This window comes from Aureococcus anophagefferens, assembly GCF_000186865.1.
Source record: "Aureococcus anophagefferens unplaced genomic scaffold AURANscaffold_49, whole genome shotgun sequence".
Classification (NCBI taxonomy): domain Eukaryota; class Pelagophyceae; order Pelagomonadales; family Pelagomonadaceae; genus Aureococcus; species Aureococcus anophagefferens.
The window spans coordinates 102,066-125,962 of record NW_008705603.1 but is presented as its reverse complement, the minus strand read 5'-3'; the positions used below and the strand labels follow the sequence as shown (position 1 = coordinate 125,962).

Genomic DNA, 23,897 nt, shown 5'->3' with positions numbered 1-23,897 from the left:
CCGTCGTCGGCGGCACCACCGCCGTCGCGCCATCGCGCGACGTACACGATCACCTCGGCCGCCGAGCGCGCGATCACGACCGCGGCGGCGCACTGAGTCCGCTTTTCGCGCGCGTTTCGCCCGCGGGCGTCGTTTCGCGCGCGCGCGCCACACCACCGACGCCGTCCCATCCGAGCCCCTGGCCGACGCCGTCCCTCGCGGACGTCCCCGGACTGGGGCGGACGCGTCGTGACCGCCCCCGGGACCACCCGGTATCGTTAGCAATTGTTTCGTACTTCTGGGGGGGGTCGACCGTGGTCAGAGCCCTTAACCACTGTCATGCTGATCTGAGATGAGTGCTCTGAGAATGGGGTGAGGTAGTGGTGGTGGTGGTGGGGGTGGTACCCCTGGGGCCGCTGGAGACCACTCGAATCCACCGGAAATATGCTTGTTTTGGCTCTATCGACCAGTTTTGATCTCGAGCTTGAGCAAACTGGTGGTTTTGACGCTCGATCATAAATTTCGACCGTGTGGAGGTCATGGCCGAGCAGCCCTCCAGCTGCCGATCGGCCAGAACGGGTGGTTCACAGGCTTCGTTGACCCCATGTTGCAGCTGTTTTGACCACTCATTTTGAGCAAGTCGCGACTCAGGTGGGTGGGGTAGTGGTGCTTGGTGTCGTGGGGTGGTTCACTGCCGGCCTCACGCCGACTTTGAAGCGCCAAAGCGAGCCGCCATCGACGCCGATCTACGCGATGAAGGATGGGACTCATCAGGGAAAAATAAAAGTAAAATCAGAGTACCGGGGGAAAAGACGGTGCGGGGAGGCTTAAGGGGCGTCGCGGGGTCGCAAAAGTCGTCCAAAAGGGCCCCTGGCCGAAAAGGCCCAGTTGCACGCACGACCCAGGTTGGGTCGTTGTGGTGCTGCAGGGCGGCCATGGGCGGCGGGGTTGGTCATAGGGTTCATGGGGGGTCGTGCGCTGCGTCGGGCACGGTCGGGGTAGCGTCGGGGGGCCACTGCTAGGTGCTGGAGGGGCTCCCGAAGGCCCGTGGCGCCGTCGACGCGTCCGTACGCGCACTCTGGAGCTACATCTCAGCATCTTGTTCCTCTTCCTCGTCGTCATCGTCGTCGTCGTCGTCTTCTTCGTCGTCGCCTTCTTCTTCATCGTCATCTTCCTCCTCGTCGTCCGCGTCGTCGTCTGACAGCGAATCGGGCTCGAGGAACGCTTCGGCAGGATCCCACGCGCGGCTGTCGCTCTTGCCGCGAGCCCGGCGCGTCGCCGGCGTGTTCTTGTTCCGCTGGGCCTTGCGAGTGCCGCCGGGGGACGCGCCGTCGTCCTCCTCCTCGGACGAGCTCGACTCGACGAGTTCCGGTTCTTCGCCCCAGATTTGAAGGGCAAGCGGCTGTGTTGAGGTCCCTGTTGAAGTACAAGTTGGAGCGGCGTTTAACATATCCCGCCGGCGGGATATGTTATCTCCTTCTCACACATATATAATTCCGCGTGCGCCTTCATCTTCCGGACGACCGCGACGTAGAGCCCGTTCCACCACGGGTTCGGCAACTTGAGCACGCTGTGCTCGTTGATGGATGCGCCGTTCGCGCGCCCGCCCCCCAGCACCTCGCCGTAGACGACGTCGTAGCCGAGTCGAGCGAACGCGTCTCGCGTGCCCAGGCGGACGGGCTCGTGGTTCCAGTCGTCGACGAGCGCCACGAAGACGTCCTCGAGGGCTTCGTCGAAGTGCGTGAACGCGCGGAACTGGTCGTCGTACTCGTGGTCGCCGTCGTAGAGGTACCTGCGCGGGCGACGGTCGCGTCGACGTGTCGCGATGGCGGCGCCGCGGCGATGTCGCGGGCCTCGTCGCGGCGGCGTCGCGCGCGATGATTTCCGCGCCGGCCGCGGGTACACGTTGAAGCGCCCGATCGTCGCCGCGTCCACGGAAAAGCAGTCGGCGACGCGCAGCTCCCGGCGGTCCGCCGCGCGCGGGTCGAGGAACGTCTCCAGGTTCGCGAGCGCCTCGTCGCGCACCTCGGCGCCCGACTGTCTGATGTCCCCGACGAACGTCGCGTCGCCGCCGAACGCGTACGAGTCGACCGCCAGCGCGCGGTCGACCTGAAATTCGTTGCCGGCCAGCGCCTGCGCGGCGACGACGCGTCGACGGCGAGGGTATGGCGGCGGCGACGGGGCGGCGAGGATGCCACGCGGCGACGCGTCTCGAGTTCCGCGCGGGGCTTCGCGGCGACGAAATCAACCACTGGTTTGGGGGTCCTGACAAAACTTCAGAACTCTCTAGCTCGGTCAAATCGAAGTCGATTCTGCTGACTTTTAGACGAATCGACCGCTCTCGTCGAGCTCTCGAAGCACGGCAGAAGAGCTTGTGTGAACACGGTCGCTGATATGCACCTTGAAGTCACCTTGAAGATTTGATTTTGGCGCGGGCGCTTCGCGGCGACGAGCGTGCTCCCTTTGAAGGTGCCGATCTCCAAGTACCGCGAGCCGGCGGCGTTCAGCAGGTTGTTGAGGAGGTGCCGGCCGTAGGCGTCCGACATGCCCACGATGTCCAGCGCGCCCCGGTAGTCCGGCGCCGTCAGCGCCGAGAGCCCGCGCCGCGCCGCGCGGACTGCGAACGCCACGTGGGCCGCGAGGCCGTCCGCGCGGTCGCCCCAGCGGAACGCCGCGCCGACGGCCGCGGTCGGCGTCAGCAGCGCCCGGATCGGCGCCTCGGCCGCAACCTGGGCCGCCGCGACGTCGCGCGCCTCGGCGAGCGCCGCGGGCACCAGCGTCGCGACGTGGTCGTCGGAGATCCGACCCGCCACCACGCGGCGCAGCCCGTCCCGCACGAGCGCGGCGACGTCGTCATCGACTACGAGGCGCTCTCGATCTATACTCAGCCTGACGACGAACTCGTCGCCGGCGACCGAGAGGTCGTTCACCTCGAAGCTGATGTCGACGCCGGCGCCGGCGCACCGGGCCGCGCAGAGCAGCAGGACGGCGAACGCGCGCCCAGCCATCGATCCCGCCGCAGCGATGAATGCGGCGTGTCGCAGCGATGAATGCGGGGCCGCGCGGTGCTCGTGCGGTGGTTCTGGACAGGAGGTCCAGAGCAACAATGTCATACAATAGACTTCTAACCTACCTACTATTGTATCCGTCAGGACTATCATTGAACCACCTGTCGTACACAGAGCGCTCTCCCGGCCACACACGCCTCCGGCTGCGGGATTGCGCGACATCATCGTCTTCCTCGTCGCGGCGCGGATAATTTCGGTGCTTTGAACATGTCGTAACTCGGCGATGGCGCTGAGATAGCGCACGCAGCAGCTCGGAGAACGATAGTCCTCTCCGAAGCTTTGATAGTCCTCTCCGTCTTTGCGGCGGCACATCGTCGCGACGTTGCGCGGCGCGATGCTCGGGCTGCTTCAGGGCTCGGGTCCGGCCCCCGGGCCGGGCGCGGACCAGGCACCAGACACAAATTTAGTGTTTTTGGGTGCCCGCGAGGCTGCCCCGAATCGACTTGTTTGAGCGCCCACGACATGGCGCACAGCACTACGAGCCCGACATTGAGCACACGATGCTCGCAGACGGTTCGGGACCATCCATGGTGTCCATCGCGCGTCCAGGCATGCGCAGAACACACGAAATGGCCCGAATTGTGTCTGCAAGCGCGGGCCTTGCGAGGCCCGCGCGCGCGGTGTCGGAGCGAGGTAAGAACCGACGAGTGGCCGACAGCCGCCGCACGCGCGACGCGGGTACGACCCCCCGTGCGAGGGGGCGCGGGGTGGAGGCTGCTGGAGGCCGCGGCGACGCAGTTCGGCGTGGTTTGCCCCTAGTGTACGATTACTAGGTTAGAGGACTATCACTTCAAATGGCTTGTTCCCGGCGAGATTGAGGCCAAATGAGCTGATTTTTTGATGGAAAGACGTGCAACTAACCCGTTCTTGACATTCGGCGCCTTCGGCGCCTCTTTTTTATTATTATTTTTTTTCTTTTTTTCTCCTCGCCACTGGCCCCACATGAAAAAAGTGCCGGATTTCGGGGGACGCGAAAATCTGGGGAGCTGCGTGGTGCGGCGCACCATGGCGAATGTGCCGATTTATGGCTAGTGCACAAGATCCTGCACGAGAGGTCCCGCGCGGCGTCCGTCGCGGCGCCGCTAGGACGCCGCGTGCCACGCCATCGCTTGTCTGAACTTACACTACCACGGCGACATCAACGCCCACTACGCGGCGTTCCAGGAGGACGTCGACCTGTCGGCGTTCTACCCTTTCTACGCGCACGTCGCGTTCTTCGACATGCACCGGTCCGAGCGCTTCCGCACGTCCGGAGCCCTCGGCCGGTACCTCGGCGCGGCGCGGAACTACGGCTTCGGCGCCATCCGCGTCCAGATCGGCCGCCACGTGCGCATCGTCTCGAGCCACCACTACGTGGCCGCGCCCGACGTCGAGCTCGACGTCGCCCGCATGGCGCCCATGGTCCCGCCGCCGCTCTCGCCGGGCCACGGGGCGCCGCACTTCAGCTACCTGCCGCTGGACACCCTGCCGAACTCGCAGCCCGACGCGGACGGCGACGGCTCCACGGTCCCCGCGGCCGACGAGACCGCGGCTCCGGGGGAGCTACGCTCTCCCCTCGCGGGGGAGCACGGCTCCGCGTCCGCGGGGGAGCTTCCCGACGGCAGTCCGCCTGCAGCGGAGAAGGCGGAGCGGGATCGGGAATCTCCGAGGCTCGCCGATTATGGCCTGACTGGGCCTGCGACGACCGCCGGAAGTGCGATAAAACGTCGATCCAACCATACTCGCCCACCCGCGAACCACCTCGCGCCCCCCGCGAGTTAGTTAAGTGGCGCCCAATCACCAAACACGGATGTCACATGTGCACCGGGCGGGGGGGGTCGACGTCCTCGTTCCTCACCTCGTCCGTCGCGCAGTCGAGGGTCGTGATCTTCGCCACGCTCACAGACGCAGCAACGAAGGCTTCGACGTCGCCGACGGTGTCGTCCGGCTTGCAGAGGTCGACGCGCGACACGGACGCCGGGCGCGCGAGGTCGCGAAGCGCGGCGAGCACGTGGGGCTTGAGCGTCGCGTCGCAGTCGGCCGCGGGCACGCCCGCGTCGTCGCAGGCGGCGCCGACGTCCCGCGACGCGTCGCGCGCGGACCAGAGCGCGCCCCCGCCGGGCACGGCGACGGCGAACGACCGCTGGGCCCCGCGCCATGTGAAGTGGAACGTCGCGCGGATCTCGCCGTCGGGCCGGACCTCGGCGTCATAGCCGTCGGCGGTGGCCGCGGCGACCGCCGCGTCGCGCGGCGGCGCGGCCAGGAGCGAGTCGCAGACTCGGCGCTGGACGCGCGTGTCCGCGCGCGGCCTGTTTTGCATGCTGTGCAGATGGGCGCTCCCCATCGCGCGCCAGCCCCAGAGGCCGCCCCAGACCGAGTGGGGCCTGGCGCCAAAGTCGCGGTTCGCGAATTCGAGGAGCGACTCGCCGGCCGCGGACGTCGCGACGTCGCCGCCCGCGAGCCAGTCGTGGGCGCTCGCGTGGTCGCCCGACGCCAGCGTTGCGTGGAGCCGGTACGTGCAGGTCCCCCAGACCTGGGCAAACAGGGGCCACTTCTGGTCGATGGCCAGCCCCCCGAGGAGGCGCCGCGCGGACGCCGGGAGCGCCAGGGCGCCCGCGTACCTCGACTTCAGCGTCGCGTCGCACGACGCGCAGAGGACGCGCGCGTTCGCGTAGACCAGGAGCGCGGCCAGCAAGGCTTGGACGCGGCCGCCGCGGCGCCCATTTTCTCCTCGCGGCGGCGGCGGCGGCGCGAGCAGGAGCGGCGCGCTCGCGCCCAGGGCGACGAGGGGGAACTCGAAGATCGCGAGCGTCCACAGGTTGACGCCGTGGAAGAGAACCAGCGCCGCCCCGACCGCGCGGCGCCGCGCCAGGAGCAGCGGTCCCAAACCGAGCTCGAACAGGACGGCGCCGCGCGTCAAAACCCCCCCAAGCCTCGGGGGAATCGCGCGCGCGGCGCGGGCGCCGAGCGGCGCCGCGTAGACGGGCATCGACAGCGCTGCGCGCAGCGCGCCGCCCGTCCGCACCCACTCCTCGCGCCCGAGACCGGCCTTCTCGGCGCCCGCGAAGGCGTGCGTGGCCCAGATCTGGAAGAGGACGCCGACGGCGCCCGCGCTCGGCCCCGGGTCGTCGGGCGTGAGGGCGACCCAGAGCTGGACGAGCGCCGCGTACGCCCACTGCTTGCCCAGGCCGTGCGACTCGGAGCACGCGCGCTCCGACGAATGCAGCAACACCCAGAGCAGGGTCTCCCGCAGCGGGCTCGCCGGCGCATCCCTCGACGCCGCGAAGAGCTGCGCCGCGCCGAGCGCCGCCTCGAGCGCGTAGAGGGCGTAGGACGCGCCCTCGACCTTGACGTCGTGGAGCGACGCGTGGCCCACGGCGCCGACGCGGCAGAGGCCCCCGGGGCCGTGGAGCGCGTCGTGCAGGTTCGGCAGCAGGTTCCCGCGCGCGTCCAGCAACGCCGCGAAACCGCCCGTCGCGAGGAGCCAGCGCCGCGCGCCGCGCGGCAGCGAGAAGGCCCGCCGGAAGCGCGGGCACCGGTCTTCGACGCGGAGGTCGAGCGCGCGATCGAGCGCCGCGACCACCGCGGCGACGGCGAAGCACGCGGACCACGCGACCATCCACAGGGTCACGTAGTCCTCGAGCGTCGACGGGAGGAGCGCCGCCGATCCTGCCGGCGCGGCCTCGCCCGCGGCCTCGCGCTCGCCGGCGTCCGCCGCGGCGTCGGGCTCGTACCGCGCGGCATCGTCGTCGTCCAGAAGCGATGCGCCGGGCTCGGACCGCGCGGTGTCTTCGTCGTCCAGAGGCGCAGCGTAGTCCGGAGACGCGGCGTCCACGTCGGACGCCGCGGCGTCGCCGTAGGGCGCGGCGTCGCAGGCGGCGTTCAGGCGGGCGTGCGCCTTGATGTACTCGACGGCGCAACCGTCGTCGGCGCAGCCCATCTGGTCGAGGGGCAGCGCGAAGCGGGCCACGAACCCGCGCACGGCCGCGTCGAGCTCCACATCGTCCGCGAAGGCGAGGCCTACGCCCGCGCCGTCGACCTGGATCGTGACCTCGCAGACCCGTGCCCGAGCGCCGACCGCGGCGTAGGCCAGCGCAGCGCGCGCGACGCGGCGCGTCATTCAGATGCAGCCTTCTCCGAGCTGCGGTACCCCCCCATCGAGGACACAGCCCGGTCCGAATTTTCGACGAGCGGCAGAGCTACTTGTAGTAGTTTCCGTCCACTTGGCCTTTCGTATCTCCCACTAGCCTGAGCTAAAGGAAGCAAGTAAAATCCTCCCTCAAGGGGAGGTTGAGCTCAGTTTCAATTAAAGATGCCAGAATGAAGGCCGACGGACCGCGCTTGGATGGCGCAGCCACCTCAGCGGGGATGGAGGAGGGTAGGGCAGGGCGGGTGCTTCATTTGTGCCGACTCAGAAGGATATGGAAATGCGGCTATTGTTGCCACAATCATTATGATAGGTTAGCATGCAAATCCTCAGCTCCTCAAACCTACTTATCATCAGTGGGTCGGACGGAGACTTGCTGCCGCTCCGCTTGGTAATTCCGCCCATTAGCTTCTCCACTTAGTCTTTAGCTTTTCCGAGAGTCTGCCACGTGCCCGGCGGGGCGGAGGCGAGCCAGGGGCGAGGCGGGGAGCGAGCCGGGGACCTAGGGGCAGGCAGCCGGGAGGCTGCCCTTGAGTATGGAGGTCGATGGTGAGGTGGCCGGAGGCCATCCGAGGTTGAGGTAGGAGTTGAGGGTAAGTTGCCCGACTCCACGGCGCAGCCGTTCTGCGTCTCGTACATGAGCGCCTCGTCTCGCAGGAGCGCGTCGACGACGATCGCGTCGACGCGCGCCAGGGAGTCGCCCGCGCCCTCGAGGATCTTCAAACCGTGGCCCTGCGCGTCGACGTAAAGAAAATCGACGTGCGCACCGACGGGCAGCAGCACGTCGAAGACCGACTTCAGCGTCATCGTCGGCACGCGGCGCACGCCGCCGACGGTCGCGGATACGCACTTTTTCACACAAAAAAAAAAAAAAAAAAGAGGCGCCGAAGGCGCCGTTCGGGGCCTGGACCGGAGCGCCCAGGAGAGGAGCCAGGATACGCCTAGGATACCCGTAACGCAGTCTCACTCTGATCTGGGCTATGTTCCCGCTTTCGCGCTGTGAGCCACCGCGCTACACCTGCTAGCTGTGCGCAGCTACACAGCTGCGGGCCTGCGCGCAGAGCGCGCCGCCTGCAGCAGACCCACCGCTCGCGAGCGGCGGGTAGCCCCTGGAACCAGAGCGCGCGCCGCCGCAGAGCCCGGCGCCGCGCCGCGCTCCGGTCCAGGCTCCACCAGCGCCCGCGCGCAGCGCGCGCGGCGCAGCGGCGAGGACACCAGCGCCTCGCCTTCCCAGATCAACACTTTCCTGGACCGTGGAGCCGTCGCCGCCCGCGTCGGGCTGCGAGTTCGGCAGAGTGTCCAGTGGTAGGTAGCTGAAGTGCGGCGCCTCGTGGGCCGGCGGTAGCGGCGGCGGGACCATGGGCGCCATGCGGGCGACGTCGAGCTTGACGTCGGGCGCGGCCACGTAGTGGTGGCTCGAGACGATGCGCACGTGGGCCCGGTGGGAGGCGCGAACGTCTTTTTGCTCTAAGTAGCGGAGCGCGACGAGAAACGCGAGGTCGCAGCACGGGCGGTGTGAGAGATTTCTACCTTCATACGACTGAGCAGTTTGGGGGTTGGGCGCCGCGGGTTTCTAGGTTTAGCATAAAAAGCCATGTAATAATTACAGCCCGATCAGAGGTCTCCGTTCCCGGCCCGCGCGTACGTGTCTGGTACTCAAGCCAGCGAAACGGCTAGCCATTCGTCCCAATCCGAGCGCTTGTTTTTGTCACGTGTGGCTGGGTTGTTTAAGATCCCGGATCGAATGGCGCGGATCGGATTCGAGAAAATCGATGGTAAAGAGGGCTTTGGCAGTGGTGATGGGCACCTTTGGCAAGCTCTATCTCGGCGCCATGGCCACCGATTTGCAAAATTCTTGTTGCATCTGAAAGCCGGCACCGCCGTCTTGCGCGCAGAGCCACTAACTCAAAAACTTCAAGAGCCTCACAAATCCGGTTTTTTATTCAACCCAGCCACACGTATAGCCACCCGGCGTCCCTGGGCGCTAGCAAAAAAACGGCAGGTTAGGGCGTCCGACGCGTCGGCCATCGGACGCCGTCGCCGGAGCAAGACCCCCCATAATAGTAGCTGCCTCCCGACGTGCGGAACCCTGCCACTCTGATTTCTAGATTGCGCCGTCGTCGGACGCTGCGCTCCGCGGCTCACTCGAGCCTTTGAAGATGGCGCTGCGCATGTGGGCGTGGGCCCTCGTCGCTGCGCGCGCCGCGGCCATCAAGCACACCTTCGACTTCACGGATTCGTTCATCGACGACCACCGCGCGGGATCGCAGACGTCGACGTTCAACTTCTCCGACTTCCGCCTGCAAACGCGCGCGCAGCCGCGCGGCGCCCGCCTCAAAGCCTCGTCGACGCGCGCCGAGGGTTTAGAGCATCGACGGCGCCCCCTCGACGCGCGCAATGAACAAAAGAAGAAAACTCTCACATTATTATCAAAAAAGAATTCAATTGAATTTTCATTGCGTTCAAACTTTTGTTCATTTAACTTTTTATAGGGTGCCCCTCATGTCTGAGCGGCATCGGTAGGCACGTACTGCCCGCGCGGCATCCAGAACTTCTCGTGCCCGGCCGCGGACCGCCTCTGCGACGTCCAGGCTGAGGCTCAAAACTTCTGCGAGGGCGCCTGCCAGCAGCTCGGCGCGAATGCCCAGCGGTGCGCGCTCTCGGTCTGGCGGGACCATGCGGAGCAGGAGTTCCTCGTGACGCTGAACGACCCGCGACACACGTGCGCGTTCCCCGACGAGCTGGACCGCACGAATCACTGGTTCGAGGAGGCGCGCGCCGGGGCGGAGGGGGGGCGCCGCCTCGACGCGCGTCGAGAAGAGAGCATGCAACGCTGAGAATCGCCAGGTCGCCGCGCGCGTGCCCCTGCTGCTCGCGCGTCACGAGGCGCGATACCCGGGCTTCCTACGAGGCCAGCTCCGGATCCTGGAGATTGGGTCGTACGAAGGCGGCTCCACAACCTTCTTCCAGCGCGCGCGCCCGCGCCGGCCTATCCTCGGCGCGCGTCGACATGACGCGGCCTCGACGCGCACCGAAGAGCCCGCGCAGGCTACCTCCTCGCGCACGCGGATTCCAGTTTGGTGACCGTCGACGTCTGGCCCGACGCGGCCACCGCGGCCCGGTTCCTGAAGAACGTGCGGGCGTCGGCGAACGCACGCAAGGTGGACGTACGCAAGGGCGACTCCGCGCTGAGGGTTGCGGAGCTCCTGCTCGCGGGGCGCGAGTTCGATTTCATATACGTGGACGGCTCGCACCGGGCCACGGACGTCTTGCTCGACGTGTCGCTCGCCTGGCGCCTCCTGCGGAGCGACGGTCGGGGCGTCATGCTGCTTGACGACTACGCGCGCGGCGAGCCCGCGCCTCCGAGCGGGCCTTTGAGTCTGGACGAGGGCGCTGACACGGGCGACGCGCGATGCGCGCGGCGCGTGCGCGACGCGGGCGAGCTCTCCATGACCGAGGCCATCGACGCGGTCCTCAGCAGCGCGCCGGGCGGCGCGGAGGTGCTCTACTGCGGCTACCTTCGTGCGCAAGCGACGCGGGCCCGACCGCATAAGACACGACCACTCGGCCAACCTCACGTGACAGCACTATGATTATCTCGTCCGAGTCCTCTACGGCGATGAAACCCATAAAACGATGGTCCATGGACTGCGCGCGAGCGCTTCATAATAGGAAATGAGCCGTAGTGATTATAATTGCCCAACGTATTGCCGCGAGAGACACATAAATTGTTACCTGCTTCTCAGGCTGTGACTGGGATTACGATAAACCCAATTTCTTCTGCTGAAAACGAGGATGTAGTGTCTCTGTACGAAGAAAACCCATGACATGTGCGCAACGTAACGGCAAGGCATATTCTCTCCCATTTTCTTGCTTCTGGGCGCTTGCTTTCTCAAGACAAGTCGCAACACTGCGCCGCTTGGTTCGGCAGCGAGCTTAGCAAACATGTTACGACAATGCCGCCTATCCGCCTAGGGTGCCTAGGCCTGGAGGGCCACACACCACACCTATTGACCGAGCAGCGCCGGCCCGGGGCGCAGTGGGGCGCGGTGTCATTCGCAGACGCTGCCTCCGGTGCGAACTCCTCGTGCAGGCGCCGCTGGAGCGTCCAGCGGGAGTTGGAGGGCTCCGTGGCCTGCGTGAGTCGCAGGGGAGTCGGCGCCGCGCAGAGAACGACCTCGGGCGTGGCGAGCACCTGGTGCGCGACGCTGGCCTCCGAGTTGAACGCGCGGAAGTACCTGGGATGTGCGTGGCGGTTCCGGGCGTCGCGCCTCGTCGACCCCCTCTCCGACCATCGGCGTCGGGCTTCCGCGCGGGTCGGCGCTCCTGGGCCGTGAATTCCGTCCGGGACGAGAGGCGCGCCGGGGCGCCCGCGGCCACCGCGCCCAGCTCCCGAAGGTGGTCCGCGACGAAGAGCTTGAGGTCGAGGGGCGTCGCCGGGCGCGCGTCCCCGAAGATGCGGAGCGGGAGCGGCAGCCACCACCACTTGACGCCCGAGAGGTCCGACTCGAGGAGCGCGCCCCAGTCGATCGGCACGTAGGGCTGGCCCTCGCGGCCGCCCTCGGGCCGCCAGTAGACCCCGAGGACCCGCCGGAACATGGGCCCGAACGCCGCCAGGAACGCGCCGCGCGCGCCGTAGAACACAAAGTCCGACCGGCAGTGCACGGCGCCCGGCGCCGGGCGCAGCGACGCGTACGGCAGCGGCGCGCGCTCGTCCAGGTCCGTCCGCGTCCGCACGAGGACGTCGAAAGCCTCGAGGCGCGCGCCGAAGGCGTCGAGCGCGAGGTCCAGGAGCGCCCACTGCCACACCTGGCCGTGCACCTTGCGCTCGTCCATGGCCGCGCCGAAGTGCGAGTGGCCCAGGCCCACGTTGTGCCTCGCCAGGAGGTGCGAGAGGGCCGCGGCGTCCGCGTAGACGGCCTCCGCGCCGAGCGCCTCGGCCTCGGCGCGGAATTCCGGGTACGTCGCGACGAAGGTCGAGAAGTCCGCGAGGTCGCGCCGGAGCTTGGCCCGGTGCGCGTCCCCGAACACCCGCAGCTGGCCCGTGACTAGAACGGCGACCTTCGTCCCCGACGTTTCGTCGGGCGCGCAGCGGCTCGCGAAGTCCCGCTCGCGGAGCCAGCTGGCGGCCACCACCCGCGCGCCGTCGGTCGTCTCCTGGCCCCAGACCGTCGTCCGCGGCACCTCGAAGGTCCCCGGCTGCGTCGCGATCAAGTGAGCGGCGTTTGCCGAAGCGGCCGCCTCGACGGCCGCGCGCACCGACGCTTCGCAGTCGCCGCCCAGCTGGGCGTCGCCGCAGAAGTGGCCCGCGACGCGGGCGTGGTCGGCGTCGCCGCGGAGCTCCACGAAGACGTGGGGAACGATTTCCATCGTCCCGCCGCGCAAGACCCGCCAGCGCGCGGGCACGTCGAGGCCCTCCAGGTCGACGACCTCCGCGAAGTCCTCGTGCGCGGCGCAGTGCCGGCCCTCCCCGGCGCCGTGCGCGTCGTAGTGGGCCGCGAGCGCGCGCGCGTCGCGGCCGAAGGCCGCCCGCACGTCCGGGTACCGGTCCGCGTACGCATCCCAGTCGCACGCCGGCGCGCGGCGGCCCATTTCGGCGGACCGCCGCAAGTACCGCCGCTTTGCTTGCTAGGCTAGGAGAGGTTAACAGCTAGAGGGCCTACCCGGGGGGGTTGCGGCACCAGCGTCAGCGCCTAGGATACGCATCCCCCGTGTCCTCCTCCTCCTTAACCTAGCTTCTAACGCCCCGGCTATGGTTCACCTCATCTGGCGGACGCGGCGGACGCGGCACGGGGTCATTTTATTGTTCCATCGCGTGATCTCACGGATCAAATAAGATCCCCGATGCTGGGAGAGCTCGACAGAGAGACACGACCTCGATTCCACGAACAACGAGGCCAGGCGCCGCGCACGGTGGCCTAACTGCGTGACCGCGCTGCAGGAGCCATCCGAGTTCCCTGGCATTCTGCGTTCCGCTACCTACGCCGGCTCGGGGTCGCTCTGGTGCCGTTTGCCTGGCGTAGTTGTTGTGCTTCGCCACTTGAAATCGTCCTTTGAGAGGGCTGCCCGAAATAGAAACGGCGCCAAACGGAGACGATGCTGGAGCTTCATCTTCGAAAGACCCCGCGGCCGCTGCAGCGGATGAGACGCTCGGGCGCTGCGACGTAGGTGCCGTCGTCGTGGAAGATGAGGTCGTAGGTGCGATTGCTGCGGTGGACTCTCGCGACGGTCGCGTTGGCCCAAGTGTCGTCGTTTCTCGCCGCCTCGACGACCTGCCTCGGCGCGAAGGGCTTCTTGCCAGCGATGATCTGGTGCCAGGGCTCCTGGAGGAGCATCATCAGCATCGTGTAGCCGAGGCAGCCCTCGACGGCCTCGCGGAGGAGGTCGAAGTCCCAGACGTGCCAGTGCGCGTGATTTTCGTCGACGCGGCAGTTTCGGGTCGCGGCCGCGGTCGCGACGTCGTCTCGCGCTTTCGCGTCGTCTCCGTCGCAGAGCGTGAAGATGTCCGGATTGAAGTTTGGCTTGCCGTCCATCGACTTGAGAAAGGCCTCGGCGCGCGACCGGAGGACGTCGTCGTTGAAGGACGCGTTGAGCGCCGAGAGGTGGAGGAGCGCTTGCATCGTCGACGGATCGCGATGCGCGTCGTAGGACACGGCCGGCGCCCAGGGGACGACGAGGATGAGGACGCCGCCGGGCTCGAGGACACGGTGCCACTCGCGCAGCGCCCCCAGCGGATCCAGAAAGTGCTCCAGCACGTGTGACGTGAAGACGACGCGATACGACTCGTCGGCGATGCCGTCGAGCTGCGCGCCGTGCCGCTGATACGTGGTGCCCAGGGACGGCTGCCCCGCGAGAGGCGCGAAGGGAAGCCCCTCGAGGTCATTTTGGTCCACGCCGTAGAACTCCCGGCTCGCCCCCTTGCCGACGTCCATCTGCCCCGTCCGCGCGAAGTGGTTCCGTTGAACGATGTTGTCCACACGCGCCGCCATGCCGTAGACGCTTTCGGCCCAGGGTGTCGGCCCGCCGATCTCCAGCATGCGAATTTCGGACCGCAGCCCATCGATCGGGAACGACGCGTGTGACCACTGCTCCCCCAAGTCCACCGAGTGCCACTCGTACCGCCGCTGCGTCGACACTTCGTAATGAGGATTCGGGCAAAGCTCTCGCAGCGACGCATCACACGACCACCACACAAGCGCGCTGCCGAGGCACCGACCGCGCCGGGCCATGCGTGCAGAACCAGATCCAACGGCCCCTGCCCTGGGCCCCTCCAGATCGATCCGCCTGCGTTTATTTTTGTTTTACAATAAATAATAATTATTAGGGAAATTGCTATGTTGGATCATAGCGACGTTAGTAAGCTAGCAAACTATCCTAACTTTCTAGGGTATGGGCCCGCGGTCGCCCGACGGGAGGTCCTCATAGAGGTCCTCCGTCCACCGCGCACGCGGGGGTCACGCCGGAACTCAAATTGAGGCAAAATTGGTGAAATGTGGCCCCGGCCAGGCTGCAACGACCTCAATCAAGCCATTCTAAGCATACTAGAACTTACTGTGCAGCTGTACGTCTTCTATATTCTATTTTGCAGTGTGGTCGCGGAGCGTCCGTCCGAGCAGCAACATAAAACTTTCAATGAGTGGTTTAAAGCGAGCGCAGCGAGCAACCTCAATCAAACGAGTGGCGATAGCTCGCGAAGCGAGCTTGCCGGCCGAAGGCCGGCTTGTGTGCTTTAATATCCGCTATGGCCCGCCCCCCCCCATCGCGTGGAGTACGCCGCGCCTGGCGCGCGTGCTTCGTGACCGCCGTCGCGAAAGGCATGGAGATTATAATTGGCGACGGCAGTTTGGTGACCTACGACGGCGGCGACAACGCGGCGAGGGCCCTGTACTTCTGCGTGTCGCATCAAGTGGACGAGGAGGAGAATTGCGTGCAGGAGGTGTTGCGCATGAGCCGCGTACTGAACGAGACGGCGACGAGCAAGAAGAGTGTGTGGTGCGCTACTGGCGACGAGAGTTGCACGCGGGAGTGCGGCCCACACGACACGAAGGTCAGCGGGGAGAACCGAGCGATCATTCAATCCTTGAGCGCCGTGGACGACTACTTCGAGGCGCCCTCGTGGCGGCCTCGGGGCGAGGCCATGGTCGACGCGGTGTATACGCGAGTCGTCGAGGAGGGAGCGGGCTACGTCGTCTTTCCGCGCTATTTCACGGAGGTACGTGCGCGCGCGCGCCGAGACGCGCCGCAAGCGCGGTCCTTCCTCTTTCTTTCGGACACCTGGGTTTGTATGGCGCGTTCTTTCGGTTGAGTCGCGCCCCACGGTAGGCGCAAACGAATGAGATGCGGGAGGAGATGGACGCCCTGCTCCACGACGGGAGCTGCGTGCCACGGGGCGCCGAGGGAGCCGGCGTCGGGACGCTTTGGGCAGCCGAAGCGTATAGCCCGGCCATCTTCGCGCACGCTGCCGACGAGGGCCTCAAGGCGGCTGCGCTCAAGTTGTTGAACAGCTCGAGCCAGGGACGAGCGGCCCTCGAGGACGACTTCGAGCTCATCGTCGGCAGCACCGCGTTCTTTCAGAACATGGACGCGCGGTCCAGGGCAGGAGAAGACCACACGTGCTTGCTTGCTTGCTTGCTTGCTTGCTTCCCTCCTTCCCTCCTTGCTTGCTTGCTTACTTGCTTGCTTACTTGCTTGCTTCCTTGCTTCCTTCCTTCCTTCCTTCCTTGGCTCAGGAAGTGAGGAAGAGAGGTGATCGCTCACCGGTGCAGGCGTGCTCGAACGACGCGGCATTCCCGAGTCCCCTCTGCGGCATCGTGTCCGTCTCACCGGCATCAGGCTACCACATCGACCATCTGTCGGCCGGGGTGAAGGCGCTCATGTACCTTGACGACGTCCGCACGGACGAAGGTCCGTTCGTGCTCCTCAAGGACTGGCCGACGGCGAGGAACGAGACGCTCGACGACTGGGGCTTCACGCTGCCCGATCCTGAAGTCCTCCCCGTCTGCGTCGGCGAGGTGGAAGTCACGGGGAAACGCGCCCTCCAATTCTCGGAGGATCACGTCACGGACCTCGTACGGCGGAAACTCGTCACGCCGACCGAGATCCACGCGCCTCGCGGCTCTCTCGTCGTCTTCGACGTCACGACCCTTCACACGGGCAAGGGCGTCCTCAACTCGAGTCGCACGTCCGTAGAGCGCCCGTGTAGTATACGATCGACGACCTGGTTCTGCGTCTTGGATGTCTGCGACGAAGACGCGTCTCGTAGGTCACGAACGCATACAGCCTCTATCATCCGAACGCGCGGAAAACCTTTCCGGAAAACACCATGAAAGACCACCTCCATCGCTTCTTTTACGGCTTCAAATCGACCGACAGCGTTGCCAAATTCGCCGAGCACGAAGCCATCGAGGGCGGCTACATGCCGACCTGTGAACAGATGTCCGCGTGGAGGGGCCCCTCGTTGCACGTCTGAGCCAGACTGCAGCCGGACGCTGACCAGTGGTACTGCGCTCGTGGGCAAATTCAGCATCGGCGCCAGCCAACGCCACGCTGCCGCGCTGCGCCGAGTGGCTCACTATTGAGCATCCTCTTCTTCAACGTCGTCGGCCTCGGCTCCGAGGCCGCGTGGCGCGTGTCGTTCGTCGTGCCCGCGTTCATGACGGGGTCCATCGCGGTCGCGCGAGTTCGTCGACGACAAGCTCTTCGGCGCGGGCTCCGAGGCCGCGCGCGCCGCGGGCGGCGTCTTCGACCTGCTGCCGGACCTCGCCGTCGCCGGCGCGGCGCCCTTCGAGTTCTCGAACCACGTGAACCTCGAGCGCGGCGTCCTGCGACCGCTCGGCGACGACGCGGGCCGCCGCCTCTGCGACGCGCTGCGCGAGGGCGGCGATGTGTGCGCCCTCGACAGTGTCTCCGAGCTCTACCGCGACGGCGACGGCGGCGGCGTCTGCGCAACCGTATAACTATAAAGAATCTAAGTCTCGTATATCAAGTGCCGGTGAGCTGTTGCACTGGTGCTCAAAATCACACGGGTCCCGTATGCCCCCTTGGTTCCAAAGGCATTCAAGTTAGTTAGAGGATCCCGATCCTGAGAGTATCCCTAGTTAGGCCCCTCCTCTCCTCCCTTGTACTTTAATTCTCCACGGTTTATGCGTAAGGAGAGTTGCGGGGCTGAACCTGAAAAGGGAATTCCTCGTAGTCAGTGTAGTGAACTTGAAAAAGGGATCTACCTGAATTGAGTAGCCTCGTGATTCCCTATCATCCCCATAATTTACATTACCCTGTTCCCTCTCTATCGCGACGTCACACTATGGAGATGACACTGCACTTCCCCGTAACGTTGAACTCAACGTTCCTTAGTACCCTAGTTTGGGGTATTTCCCTCTACGAGTCTTTTATCTGCATTGTCGACCCTATCACTTGGGGAACTTTAGACCTGTGAACTAACTTACTAACTGTTACTTACGGCTGTAATACACGATGAGGAATCCGCGCCAAGGGCAGCCGCTCCGATGACGGCGCGGAGCCTCGTCCTCCTCGCGACCTGGGCGCGCGCCGAGTGGTGCGCCGTCCAGATCGCCAACGTCTTCGGCGACGCGCCGCTCAGCGTCGAGTGGCGCCTCGACGCGGCGCCGGACGTCGTGGCGGCGGCGGCGGCGGCCGTCGTCGACGAGCTGCCCGCGTCTGCATGGCCGGCCGCCGTGGAGGCGGCGGTCCGGTCCACGATGGCGGCGCACCGCGCCAACGGCTGCGCCGGGTCGCCGGCGCCGCGGTGCGTCTTCGACGCCGCGGCCGATCGCTGCGGCGGCGTCGCGGAGAATCTCGCGGCCGCGGCGCCCTACGCGGCGACGAATCTCACGGAGACCCTCGCCCTGGCCTGCGCGAACTGCGACGTCGCGTGCGGCGGCGGCGGCGGCTGCGCGGTCGCGGCGGCCGCGGCGGCCGCGGCCGCGGCGGCGGCCGGCGGCCGCGGCCGCGGCCGCGCGCGCGGCCGACGCCGCGGAGGCGACGGCGCGGACGTCGGCGACCGTTGAGAGCGAAGGCGTCGTCGTTGAAGCGGCCTGGGCCGAGCGGGGCCGGGACCTCGTCGTCTTCGCGTCCGTGGGCGGCCGCGAGGTCGCGCGGCGCGTGCCCTGGGCGTCGCGCGAGCGGCGCCACGGCGCGGCCGCGGTCGCCGCGGCCTTCGCGCGGACCGCGGACGTCGGCGCGGCCTGCGGGGCGGCGGCGCGCCCCGCGGGACGGACGTGCGCGGTCGTCTACGTCGGCGACCTGCGCGTCCGGGACGAAGCGCACCTCCGCGACGTCCGCGCGCGCGCGGAGGGCTGCGAGGCCTACGCGGTGACCTACGCGCGCCACGCGACCGTCGCCGAGGCGCTCGCGGGGCCCCGCGTCGCCTACGCCGACGCCGCCGTCGCCGCGGCGCCCCGGGGCGCCCACGCGGAGGCCCAGCTCGCGGTCGCCGTCGACCGCTTCGGCGCCGCCCTGCGCGGCTTCGACGCGGTCGTCTGCGCGCGTACGGACGTCCTGTGGGCCGACCCGTCCTTCCGGCTCGCGTCCCTGGCGCCGTCGCGCGACGGCGTGCACGCGCGCTACGACCTGTACCACTACGCGCGCGGCGCGACCTTCGTACGCGTCTTTGCGACGGCCCGGGCCTTTGCGGACCGCGGCGCCGCGCGCGGCGGCGGCGGCGGCTTTCTGCCCTTCGACGCCGCGGCGGCCCGAGCGTCGGACCTCTCGACGGTGCGCTGGTGGTGGCTGTCGCTGCCGCGCGCGGCGTTCGACGCCTACCCGGCGACGCTCGCGGAGCTCAAGGCCGCGCTCGGTGCCCGCGGTGGCGCCGTCGACACCGCGCCCCTCGGCGCGCCCGTCGTCGAGGGCTACGACGTCTCCGTCCGACCGGGCACGACGGGTTTCGACCACAACGAGGCCTGGCTCGTCCACCTCGTCCTCGCGGCGAAGGCGCCCCTCTGCGCGGCGGCGGGCGCCGACATCTCCCGCCTCGCCTTCAACCGCCACGCGTTCACCTTCGGCGCGGGGGACGATGGCGTCCTGGAGGTCGCGCCGACGTAACTAGCGTGAGGGGCGCGCGCGTATCCGTCGGGGCCTCGAGGGCGGCCCTTGCCGACGACGGACGAGCGCATCTTCGCCTCCGTTACGGACGGCCCGGGTGCGACCCTGGAGAGCAACAAGCCCGTTATCAGGGCGTCGGGTCTCGCGACCGTCACGTTTCGACTTCAACTGCTCCGCACTATCCGCGACTGTGACGATTGTAAAGCACCATACGAGTACGTCGCTGTCTTGCATCGACACTCAGTCCGATGACCCTGAGAGTGGCCCGCCGCGGGGCCCCACGAGCCGGAGGGGGACGTACACGATCGCCACGAGCTGCCTCTCATACTAATCCGACCACGGCCTCCTGCTCTTCGAGCTCTGCGTCTAAAGTCGCGACACACCTGTTTTACGGGGCAAGCCTTGCTGAGGTCATGGTAGGGTGCATCAGATGGCTTCATGGTAGGGAGCGTCAGAGGAACATCAACGAAGAAGACGTACCGCGGGAGCAGGAGAGAGAGAGAGAGAGAGAGAGAGAGAGAGAGCGAGTAGTGGGAGCGACAGGTGGTAGTAGGAGCGACAGGTGTTTCTTGGTGCGCTGCAGGACCGGAGTCCTCGCGCGTCTTGGTGCGCTGCAGGACCGCACGGTCCTCGCTCGGCAGTGGCTGGCAGTTCGGAAGGTCGAGGGCGATGCGCCTCGTCTCGGCGCGGAGCGCCTCGCCGCGTCGTCTCGGCGCGGAGCGCCTCGCCGCGTCGTCTCGGCGCGGAGCGCGCCCGGGCGCCAGCTAGGGCGGCGGCGGGCCCGGATCGTAGCGCGGCGGCGGCCGGTAGGGCGGCGGCGGGTAGGGCGGCGCGTCGTAGAGCGGCGGCGCGTCGTAGAGCGGCGGCGCGTCGTAGAGCGGCGGCGCGTCGCGGCGCGCGCGGTAGAGCCACTGGCGCGACGCCTCGAGGGGCCCGCGCGGCACGTGGCCGCCGGGCGCGGCGCCGCGGTCGTAGGCGCCGCGCGGGTCGTAGCCGGGCCAGGTTGCCCGCGCCAAGCGGTAGGGATCGTAGGCGTCGAAGGGCGGTGGGTGGCCGGGGCGCGGCGGCGGCGCGTCGACGACGCCGCCGGGAGCCGCGTAGCCCGCGGCGAGGTCCCGGGGCAGCGGCGCGCCCCCGGGGGCCCCGCCGTAGGGCGGGGCGTGGGGCGGCCGGGGCGGGCCGTAGTAGGCCCGGGGCGCGTAGTAGGGCGGTGGCAGCGCGTCGCGGTAGTCGACGTAGCCGCCCGGGTACGCGCCGTCGGCGTAGCGCGCGCCGCCGAAGCTGTCGTCGAAGCCGTAGCCGCCGCGCGGGAAGACGTGCTCGACATTGACCATCTCGCGGCGCTTGTTGCGGCCCGGCGTGATGGGCCCGACGATGGGCTCGTAGGGCGGGAGCGCGCCGAGGTCGTTGGTGAGGATCGGCGCGTCTTTGAGGCCCGCGGCGACGGCGTCGCGGACGTCGTCGTCCATGAGCCAGAGGCTCAGCTTGCCCTTGGGCGCGGACACGGGCTCCTTGAGCTCGATGACGGCGTCGACGACGTTGCAGACCGGGCCCTGGGCCCAGAAGGACCCGCCGCAGTTCTGCGGCCGCCGGCACTCGCGCACGCGGAACGCGCCGACGATCGTCGCCTGCCACCTGGGTAGGAAAAGGGTGATTCGACGCGAGCGTTCCGCGCGCGCGCGCTCCGGAACAAGCATCGACACCGTTCCGAGGGATGATCGCTCGTCCAAAAATCAGCCGAAACGAGTGGAAAAGGAACGTCGCGCCCTGTTTCCCGCCCCGCCCGCCACGAGCGCATGAGCTCTACCTCCGTCGGCAGGCGGCAGTCCGTGACGAGGCCCCGGTAGTCCCCCTCGAAGGCGCCCTTGCCCACGTGGATCGCGATCCAGCCGCCGCAGGGCAGCCGGTACGGCCGGTTCTCGATGACCTTCTTCCGCTTCAGGATGGCCCACGCGATGGTCGCGCCCTTGAACGTCACCGCCCGGTCGACCTCGCCCGGCGTCGCCGCGCCCTCGACGCGCTTCGGCTTCTTGCTACCCGCATCCTCGTCGTCGTCGTCGTCGTCGTAGGCCCGCGGCCGCTTGTCCCCGTCGGCCGCCGCGGCGGCCGCGGCGGCCGGCGGCGGCGGCGCGGCCACGGGCGGCAGCGCGCCCGGGAGCATCGGCGGCGCGCACCGCCCGCCGTCGTCGCCCTCGCCCGGCGCCTCGTCGACGGCCGCGCCGGCGCCATCCTCGGGGGCAGCCCCCCGGTCCTCGTCATCGTCGCAAGGCAGATCGCCGGCGTCGACGCCTGGGGCGAGGGTGGGCTGCGGCCCGCGGCGAGCACGTCGTCGGCTGCCCCAGCCAAGGGACGAGTCCATCGCGCCGCGGCTCGTACTCTGTCTGGCTCCCGGCGTGTCGACTGAGGCGGCTGCATAGGTCAACATACCGCGACAAGGTGCTTGAAGGCGAGCGTCGGCCAACAAACCGCAGCCATTGATTACCTCAAGGTTCTGATGTGGCTGTATTGTAAAGCACCGACGTCGCGAATACGTCGGCGTTTTTGCGTCGTCCAACCGGATGAGCCTAAACATGGCCCGCCACGCCCTGTCCGCGTTCTCGCGGTGGGCGCTCGAGGACGCCTACACCGACCTCCTCGACTTCTGCGACAGCCTGCAGCGGCGCGTTTCGAAGCTGGTGGACGACGTGCGCATCCTGCGGCAGAAGTACGCGTCCGCCAAGGCCGAGAACATGGACCTGATCTGGATCCGGCTCGTGGGGCCGGGCCGGCTGCTCGGCGGGCTGCCCGCGATGGACGACGCCGTCGTGGAGGGCGATGCGATCATGGGCGACTACCGCTTGGGCGCGACGCTCGGCGTCGGCTCGTCGGCCGTCGTCCGGGAGGGCGTCGACGAGCGATCGGGCGAGCGGCTCGCGATCAAGATCGTCGACAAGAGCCGCGCGGCGCGCTACAAGATCGTGCGGCGCCTCAACAACGAGGTCGTGCACATGCGCGCCGTCGAGCACCCGAACGTCGCGCGGCTCGTCGACGTCGTGCACGCGCGCGCGGGGCTCTACCTCGTCCTCGAGCACGGCGGCCGGGACCTCTACGGCTACGTCGGCGCCACCTTCCCCAACATGGTCGTCCCCGAGCCCGTGGCGCGCCACGTCGTCAGCCAGCTCGTCGCGGGCTGCTGCGCGCTGTCCGCGCGAGGCGTCGTGCACCACGACGTCAAGTCCGAGAACGTGCTCGTCGCGCCGGGCGTCGAGGACGGCCAGGTCGCCGCCGTGCGCCTGACGGACCTCGGCATGTCGGAGACCTACGAGCCAGGGCAGCGCGGGACGGCGTTCTGCGGGAGCCCGGGCTTCTTCCCGCCGGAGATGGTCGCGGCCGCCGATTACGACCCGTTCAAGGTCGACGCCTGGTCCATCGGCTGCGTCGCGCTGGAGCTGCTCCTGGGGCGCCAGTGGTTCTCGGACCGCTGGCTGCCCGCGTCCAAGCTCACGGGCGACCCCGCGGAGTTCGCGGTGGCGCTGTCGTCGGCGCTGGCGGACCTCGCGGCGGCGCTCCGGGCGTCGCCGCTGCCCGCGGAGGCGAAGAGCTTTCTGGAGAGCGCGCTCACGGAGGACCCGGACGACCGGCCCGCCATCGAGGAGCTCGCGGGCCACCCCTGGGTCTCGCGCCACCCGCACCTGCGGCGGCTCTCGCGCGCGGGCTCGACCGGCGACCTCGCGGCGGCCGCGGCGGCGGTCCAGGCCGAGGAGGCCAAGGTCCAGGTCGAGGCGGTTGCGCCGCCCCCCGACGTGCCGCCGCCGGCGGAGCCCGCGCCGTCCGTGACGCCGTCGCCGCCGACGTCCGCGCGGACGCGGCCCGCGCGCGAGAGCCGCGTCGCGCGCGCGACGGGCGACGGCGCGCGTGTCATCCCCGACGCGGAGGTGCCTCCCGAGATGGAGGCGCTCCTCCGGTCGTTCCAGACCGCGGCCGCCGCGCGCGGTCCGCTCCGGCGGCCCGCGGCGGACGTCGCGGCGCTCTTCGCGGCCGCGACGCGCCTCTTCGAGGCCGCGGCCGTCGCCGCGGCCACGCCGCCATGCGACGGCGACGACGAGCTCGAGTCCCTCGACGCCGTCGCGCGCGGCGCGTTCCGCGCCGCGGACGCGTTCGTCGAAGGCCGCCGCCCGGACCTCGCCGCGTCCCTCGCGACGATTACGGACGCCGCGGCGCCAAACGCGGCGCCGGAGGGCGACGTGCCCGTCGACGTCACGGTCGAAATGGAGCCTCTCCGCGCGCGGTTCCTGTCTCGCGGCGAACTCGACGAGGGCCGAAACGCGCCCTGACGTTGCATCAAGTCTTGCACCGCCAGGGTGCGTTCTCCTTTTTTTGCTCTTCCTACTTCCAGCCACCTCCTGTCTCCCTTCACGTTGGGAATGGCCCCTGTCTCCCTTTCCTTTTTCTAGTGCGCGCCACGAAAACGAGCCCGCACAAGCGACGTGCGCTTTCGTGGCGCCTTTCTCTAATGTTGTGTCGCGATCGCCTCGAGCTGCCTCTCATACTAACCCGGGTTTTATTGACATGCTGCGCCGAGAGTGCTGCTATATCCGCGCGCGTAACACGAAGGACGATGTGCGCCGGGAGGTTCTTGCAAAGGCAGAAGGGCATCGTCAGCAGATGCTGAAGCGTTTTGG

At 68.0% G+C, this 23,897-nt stretch overlaps 8 protein-coding genes across 8 annotated transcripts in view; 3 read left to right on the top strand and 5 right to left on the bottom strand.

Annotated features, from left to right (window-relative positions):
- The window catches only part of AURANDRAFT_67751 (hypothetical protein), a gene marked incomplete at both ends in the record, with an annotated part of 6,454 nt that extends 3,467 nt beyond the window's left edge, over nucleotides 1-2,987 (bottom strand). Inside the window, 3 exons of the mRNA XM_009043289.1 lie at nucleotides 1,466-1,771; nucleotides 1,883-2,112; nucleotides 2,391-2,987. Coding sequence (XP_009041537.1) covers nucleotides 1,466-1,771; nucleotides 1,883-2,112; nucleotides 2,391-2,987 — 1,133 coding nt within the window. The remainder of the gene's footprint in view (nucleotides 1-1,465; nucleotides 1,772-1,882; nucleotides 2,113-2,390) is intronic.
- Nucleotides 2,988-4,839: 1,852 nt separating this feature from the next.
- Nucleotides 4,840-7,146, bottom strand: AURANDRAFT_67750 (hypothetical protein; the record flags this gene model as incomplete). The annotated part of the gene is made up of 1 exon (XM_009043288.1): nucleotides 4,840-7,146. One exon carries the CDS (start codon nucleotides 7,144-7,146, stop codon nucleotides 4,840-4,842), a length of 2,307 nt encoding a protein of 768 aa, XP_009041536.1.
- Nucleotides 7,147-9,332: 2,186 nt separating this feature from the next.
- AURANDRAFT_67749 (hypothetical protein) lies at nucleotides 9,333-10,766 on the top strand (the record flags this gene model as incomplete). The annotated part of the gene is made up of 3 exons (XM_009043305.1): nucleotides 9,333-9,534; nucleotides 9,697-9,984; nucleotides 10,222-10,766. 3 exons carry the CDS (start codon nucleotides 9,333-9,335, stop codon nucleotides 10,764-10,766), a joined length of 1,035 nt encoding a protein of 344 aa, XP_009041553.1.
- Nucleotides 10,767-10,915: 149 nt separating this feature from the next.
- AURANDRAFT_67748 (hypothetical protein) lies at nucleotides 10,916-12,765 on the bottom strand (the record flags this gene model as incomplete). The annotated part of the gene is made up of 2 exons (XM_009043287.1): nucleotides 10,916-10,926; nucleotides 11,466-12,765. 2 exons carry the CDS (start codon nucleotides 12,763-12,765, stop codon nucleotides 10,916-10,918), a joined length of 1,311 nt encoding a protein of 436 aa, XP_009041535.1.
- Nucleotides 12,766-13,280: 515 nt separating this feature from the next.
- On the bottom strand, nucleotides 13,281-14,402 carry AURANDRAFT_67747 (hypothetical protein; the record flags this gene model as incomplete). The annotated part of the gene is made up of 1 exon (XM_009043286.1): nucleotides 13,281-14,402. The coding sequence occupies one exon, from the start codon at nucleotides 14,400-14,402 to the stop codon at nucleotides 13,281-13,283; it is 1,122 nt and encodes a 373-aa protein (XP_009041534.1).
- A 512-nt stretch (nucleotides 14,403-14,914) lies between these two features.
- On the top strand, nucleotides 14,915-17,129 carry AURANDRAFT_67746 (hypothetical protein; the record flags this gene model as incomplete). The annotated part of the gene is made up of 3 exons (XM_009043306.1): nucleotides 14,915-15,158; nucleotides 16,078-16,241; nucleotides 16,854-17,129. The coding sequence occupies 3 exons, from the start codon at nucleotides 14,915-14,917 to the stop codon at nucleotides 17,127-17,129; spliced, it is 684 nt and encodes a 227-aa protein (XP_009041554.1).
- A 2,871-nt stretch (nucleotides 17,130-20,000) lies between these two features.
- AURANDRAFT_67745 (hypothetical protein) lies at nucleotides 20,001-21,397 on the bottom strand (the record flags this gene model as incomplete). The annotated part of the gene is made up of 2 exons (XM_009043285.1): nucleotides 20,001-20,871; nucleotides 21,027-21,397. The coding sequence occupies 2 exons, from the start codon at nucleotides 21,395-21,397 to the stop codon at nucleotides 20,001-20,003; spliced, it is 1,242 nt and encodes a 413-aa protein (XP_009041533.1).
- Nucleotides 21,398-21,806: 409 nt separating this feature from the next.
- MUT9-1 (putative serine/threonine protein kinase) overlaps nucleotides 21,807-23,897 on the top strand; it is a gene marked incomplete at both ends in the record, with an annotated part of 9,600 nt that continues 7,509 nt past the window's right edge. Inside the window, one exon of the mRNA XM_009043307.1 lies at nucleotides 21,807-23,477. Within this exon, the coding sequence (XP_009041555.1) occupies nucleotides 21,807-23,477 (1,671 nt within the window). The remainder of the gene's footprint in view (nucleotides 23,478-23,897) is intronic.